Source organism: Urocampus carinirostris, chromosome 18, assembly GCF_059441175.1.
Source record: "Urocampus carinirostris isolate Australia breed hairy pipefish chromosome 18, RoL_Ucar_1.0, whole genome shotgun sequence".
Lineage (NCBI taxonomy): Eukaryota > Metazoa > Chordata > Actinopteri > Syngnathiformes > Syngnathidae > Urocampus > Urocampus carinirostris.
This window is the reverse complement of record NC_142366.1, coordinates 29,829,459-29,835,508: the sequence shown is the minus strand read 5'-3', so window position 1 is coordinate 29,835,508 and position 6,050 is coordinate 29,829,459. Positions and strand designations below refer to the sequence as shown.

The 6,050-nt window shown below is 41.2% G+C and overlaps 1 protein-coding gene across 1 annotated transcript in view; it reads left to right on the top strand.

Annotated features, from left to right (window-relative positions):
• Window positions 1–5,399: 5,399 nt before the first annotated feature.
• Window positions 5,400–6,050, top strand: part of LOC148348797 (partitioning defective 3 homolog) — a 387,206-nt gene continuing 386,555 nt past the window's right edge. Inside the window, exon 1 of the mRNA XM_088322738.1 lies at window positions 5,400–5,774. Coding sequence (XP_088178864.1) covers window positions 5,655–5,774 — 120 coding nt within the window. The 5' untranslated portion in view covers window positions 5,400–5,654. The remainder of the gene's footprint in view (window positions 5,775–6,050) is intronic.

The window sequence follows — 6,050 nt, the reverse complement described above, 5'->3', positions numbered from 1 at the left end:
GCATGTTTTGAGATTTTTAAGAGGTGAAAAGAATAAATGGCGCTGTGCAAAACACCCTTTCATAGCCGTGTGACATCACAGTCGAGCTGGATGCTAAACATGATTCCGCGCTTTTAAAACACTGGAGACAAAGCTTTCGTTTCTGCTAGTTCGGTGTAAAATGTCATGTTTTGTGTTTGTGTGCCACAATCGAAGAAAAAAACGTTAGTGATCATGAATTGAAGTTTTACAGGATCCCAGCGGACACTCCTGATCGAAGATAAATAAGATCGTTGTAGTATTAAAGTGAAAAGATTGGACCGAGGCACTCATCAAAAAGGCTCGGTGATGCAGGCAACAGAAATTCCCAAATAAGTCGCAAGATATATATTTTCAGTTTGAACGCTTGTTTAGGGTGGTGATGGGCATAGGGAAGAAACATGATAGTAAATAAGATTTTTGGATGATGATGTCACTTGATGTCTCATATGTATACTGCAATATATTTTCAATTGACAAATACGCTTTGATGGCAGCACGGCGGCGCAGTGGTTAGCGTGTGTGCAGCACAGTTCTGAGGTCATGAGATCAGACCTTCCTGTGTGGAGTTTGCATGTTCTCACCGTGCTTGCGTGTGTTAACTTCAGGCACTCCGGTTTCTTCCCACACTCCAAAAACACGCATGTCAGGTTAATTGGACTACCCAAATTGTTCCTCAGTGGGAATGAGTGAGTGGCTGTATGTCTATGTCTCTGAGTGCCCTGCGACTGGCTGGCAACCAGTTCAGGGTGTCCCCTGCCCACTGCCCGAAGATAGCTGGGATGGGCTCCAGCACCCCCGCAACCCTACTGAGGATAAGCGGTGCAGATAATGGATGGATGGAAATACTCTGATGACAATAATTCAGTTTGTCACCACCTGTATCAAAGTGGTGATATTTTCCCCATAATAATGTTATGGTTAAACCTTACAATACATCTCGTTTTTTTTCTTTGGATTTCTTACATTTATATTGTCTTGTTTAATTTTGAATCTTATATCATCATTATCATTTGACATGAAATCCATTTTATGTGTTATGATTATAGCAAAAACTAGAAATAGGAGGACCAAGTAATATTTAAAAAGAAATAGTTCGAATGTTAAATCAGATTACATTACTTAACCATCTAAAGGTATACATATATTACTGCATCATAGTTAAAGAAATCAAGCATATTCCAATAATAACCTGTTTAAAAAAAAATCCGTCATACGTGTATTTAATATGAAAACAAATAACTTGTATATGTCATGCACTGTTTTTACATTCAGGAATTGTTTTACTTTTGTGACAATTGCTCTTCACCAGTGATCCTCTAGCAATATCTACGACTACTACACACTCTCAAAAACGGCCAATTTTTCCTAAATGGCCACAAGAGGGTAGCAGATAAAAGTAAGTTTTCTGGATTGACAAATCAACAAATTGAATTTAGTAACATATTGGACTACACAACGAGAAAAGCAAGTAAGATATTTGTCAAATTAAAGGCACAGTTTTACTTGGCAATTAAATGTCGCTGCATTGTGTTGTTAAACCAAAAACCAGTGCTAAAAAGCACCAGGAAGAGTATAAAACTACACACTCAACGTGACTAAATAGTGCCATTTTCTGACACAGTCTTTCAAAAGCTTTTTTATTTTAGGTACATTATAACGGATATAAATGTAAGCTCCCTGTAGGTGAGGTTCGTGTTATGCAATATAAACGCACATTTCTCGACTTAAAATGATTTTTAAAATGCATGTTTGTATGTAATTCAGGCAGTTTTGCTTATTATTTAGATTAATACTGTTATACTTTTTTTTAATTACCGTAAATTCCGGACTATAGAGCGCACCTGATTATAAGCCGCACCCATCACATTTTAAGGGGAAACCAATTTTGTCCATACACAAGCCGCACCTGTATATAAGCCGCATGCACCCACATCAAAATAATACGAAAATAATCCAAGCCAAATTTCAAGTCCCGCGATTAAAACTAAATGTCCTTCATTGAAGCACACAGCCCAAAAATCACAGACGCCAAGATGAACATGAACTGATATAGGTACTTAAGATTTGTTGCCGACCTGCAGATTCTGGGTGCCCGTTGATAGTAATCCAAGGAAAAAAAGTGTATATTTCCAAAGGTAAGGGTGGGGAATGTATATATCCATTATTGTCCGCCGTGTCCACAAAAACTCACCTTTACCGGTCCCCTCTTTTTTAATTTGCTTGTGCAGAAAAAGTGTCTCAAATAAATACATTACAAAAATATACAGTTGCAAATACATATTAGACATATTTACAAAGAAAGACGGTACATCGAGAGAGTTTTCAAAGCTTTAATAATAATAATAATAATATAACTTTAATCTAAAACCATGCCTTTGGGAGGTAGCCTCACGCTACTAAAAACACGCTTGCATACCCGCATATTAGTCTGTTAAAGAAATAAACGACGTATTCGAACTGACCGATAACGGATAATGGATAATGAATAACGAAGATAGAACAATAACCCTTAAAAACCCCAAACCCCGGTTCTGAATTTGAAAATTTAGATACTCTGCAAGGCTTTGGGGCCCGGACCTTAGCTTGGCATCTTGGCTGAGAGTAAGTGTCCCGGCTCCTAGGCTTTATAGCGTATTATGAACTGACCGATAATGGATAATGAATAATGAAGATAGAACAATAACCCTTAAAAACCCCAAACCCCCTTGTGTACTATAACGGATAAAAAGGCATCCCGCAAATGTGAAATGCGTCTGCTTCACGGCCAGAAATTTCTGACCACTCCATGCATCGGCCCGGTATTGCAGTACCTCCGGGAACGGTGCATTCGCAATGATCGCATCAAGGCTTTAGGGCTCGGACCTTAGCTTGGCCTCTTGGCTGAGAGTAAGCGTCCCGGCTCCTGGGCTTTGTAGCGCATTATGAACTGACCGATAACGGATAATGGATAATGAATTTTTTTTTCAATACATATTTTCTTGTACGTCGTGCACGTCTTAAAATGCATTATAAACGTACTTTGTACGGCAAAAACGTACAGGTTGACAGGTATGCAGTTTGGTCAATTTGAGCCGCCGTAGTTTGTATTCTTGCTTCTGCATTGTAGCGCATGTTTTGGGTCGCACTACACAAAACGGTTGCATTTCATGATTAAATATTACACACTGTCCCTTTAAAATGGAGCAAATTGAGCGCTAAAGAAAATATTACTTGAAGTTGCGAATGTGTCCATATATTCTACTATCTGTGGTTTAATCTGTGCGCCCCTTTTCAATTGAATTATTTCCCTTTGAATGGCACCCGGCATTTTAATGCCAATTACGTCTATAACCGTCAACAGCAGAGAGCTGTTTGACCTCAGCTTGCAATTAGAGTAGGACAGTTGAAAAGTGCTGACGTACTGAATTTAGTGTCACTCAGAGGTGGGGAGAAGAGCCCAAAATTTACACAAGTGAATAGAATAAAATGACTCGAGTACAAGTAAAAATTGGTTATCTAAATAATTGATTGAGTAAAAGTAAAACAAGTACTTGGTGAAAAAACTACTCAAGTAATAAGTAACTGTAACAACATTTCTCTTTTTTAAACCACCATTCAATCATCAAAGTCCATCCATCCAATGGCTCCATTGCTTATCCTCTGTAGGGTCACGGAGGTGTTGGTGCCAATCCCAGCTAGCTTCAGGCAGTAGGCAGGGGACACCCTGAACTGGTTGCCAGCCAGCGAACACAGAGATAGACAACTCACTCGCTCTTAAACACCTAGCGACAATTTGGTTAGGCCAATCAACCTGACATGCATGTTTTTGGAATGTGGGAGGAAACCGGATTGCCTGAAGGAAGCCCACACAAACACAGGGAGAACATGAAAACTCCACACAAGAAGGCAGCTGGATTTGAACCCATGACCTTAGAACTGTGCCGCAGACGCGCTAACCACTCATCTGCTGTGCCGCCAGCAAAGTCCTACCAATCCACAATACATTACAAGTCTGTGTAGTTGTGTGTACTCAGTTTGTTTGGGTGAACACTGTTGATTACAAAATATGTCTGCTGTATTTTCACAACCATAAGGCGCACATAAACGTCTCAGATTTTCTCAAATTGTGCCTTATCGTGCGGTGCGTCCCATTTCTGATGAAAAGCAGCAGACGAAGACCAGCTTGGTGGCCTTCGGGTTGGGCGCCCGCTCCGAAACTGTGAGGACAAAGGTTGGAACCTTGGCCGGGTTATACCTAAAACAGTATTTTTGGGTGAAATGTGATGTTTTTGTGATAAGAGTCCCGCTTGTGCAGCAAAAGGTCACATAAAATTTGTTCATTGTTGGCGGAAGTACTCCTGGATACTAATGCCAAAGCATAATTAGCAATTTTAAAGTTATTGCGCGACCAGACGCTGAACAGAGTTGTCATGTCATGTTTATTTGTGACACCCTTAATCACAAAGAGTCTCAAAGGAATGTACAGACTTCAGATTATTGTAAACAACAGACTATTATGACACAATCCCCTGATCTAAAACCTACATGAGGGCAAGGAAAAACTCAAAAACCCCAACATCAGGCAGTAGCTCAGGAGGTAGAGCGATCGTTTTAGGATTAAGGGATCCCAGTTCGAATCCCGGCTTGTCCGTGTTACATGTCGAAGTGTCCTTGGGTAAGACATTGAACCCCCATTTACCCCCAATAAGCAGGTTAGCGCCTTACATGGATGCACAGATCACGGCCGCTATTGAGAAATGTGAAGCACAATGTAAAGCGCTTTGGGAAGTCTATGACTTGAAAAGGGCTATATAAATGCAGATCATTTCATTCATTTCATTTTTTTTAAGCATTTTTGAAGGGGCGTGGCTACTTCGCAGAGTTTCACTTTTTGCGGGTGATTTTGGTTCCCATTAACCGGGTCTAAAAAAAATAATATAAAAATAAAATAATTAAAAAAAAAGAAAAATATATATGTTTTTAAACATTTTTGAAGGGGCGTCACTACTCCGCGGATTTTCACTTTTCGCGGGTGGTTTTGGTCACCATTAACCGCGATAACCGAGGGATTACTGTACACCCAGACGTGTAGAACTTTTGTCGTCATGGTTACAGGAGTCATGCACACCTGGATTCATTAATTTTTTTACAGTCTGAAAAACCGAAAATAAAGCATCGGTTCTATCATGAATACAAGAACGGAATAAGATTTGTATTCGTACTTTTTAGTTAATGTGGTGGCGTGCAGAGGAAAAGGACAGGTTATATGTTTTTGTGTGGCATTTACATTTAAATTTCTTGGGGTAAAACAGGCCCGTAGTGACGAAATTTCTAACGCAAACTAATATAGCCGTCGAAGGGTTAAATGGAGTGCGTGTGTGTACTCTTCGCCACCCCTACCGTCGTACACACACAGGAGACATTCCTAGTGCCTGCTCCAACATGTGGGCGACCCTCGCCGCGTCATGTCAGCTGTGCGCTCCCCGCTGAGAAGAAGCCGCCCGGCCTGGGAACTTTCTCCCGAGTGAGTCGACACCGAAGCCCCGACAGAACTCTTCTTTCGTCAGCGACGAGTTTATTCAACGCTCCGGCGATGTTCGGCGTCCCTTCGACGTGTCGCCTTTTCCCTTCTTTTCGGGATTAAGACGAAGAAAATGAAAGTAACCGTGTGCTTCGGGAGGACCCGGGTGGTGGTCCCGTGCGGGGACGGGAATATGAAAGTCACCAGTCTGGTGGAACAAGCGGCTATGAGGTACAAAAGAGCCATCGCTAAGGTAAGCGGAACAGGAGTTGAAGAGTGGCGAAACATGGCGCTTTTTTCTCGGGGAAAGAAAGAGTGTAAGGGGCGGTGGTGGTGGTGGGTTGAGACAACGTGGACCTCCAGATGTTTGGTTTTGGTTCTTAAGGGAAAACTTCCCAAAACAGGGCTCATGTTTTGTTTTCAAAAACTACCGAAAACACATTCAAGCTAGCTTGTTATCGACGCAGGTGGGTTGATAACGTATATAAGGCGCACAATCTGTGCAGGTGTGTGGTTGACTTGATAACTA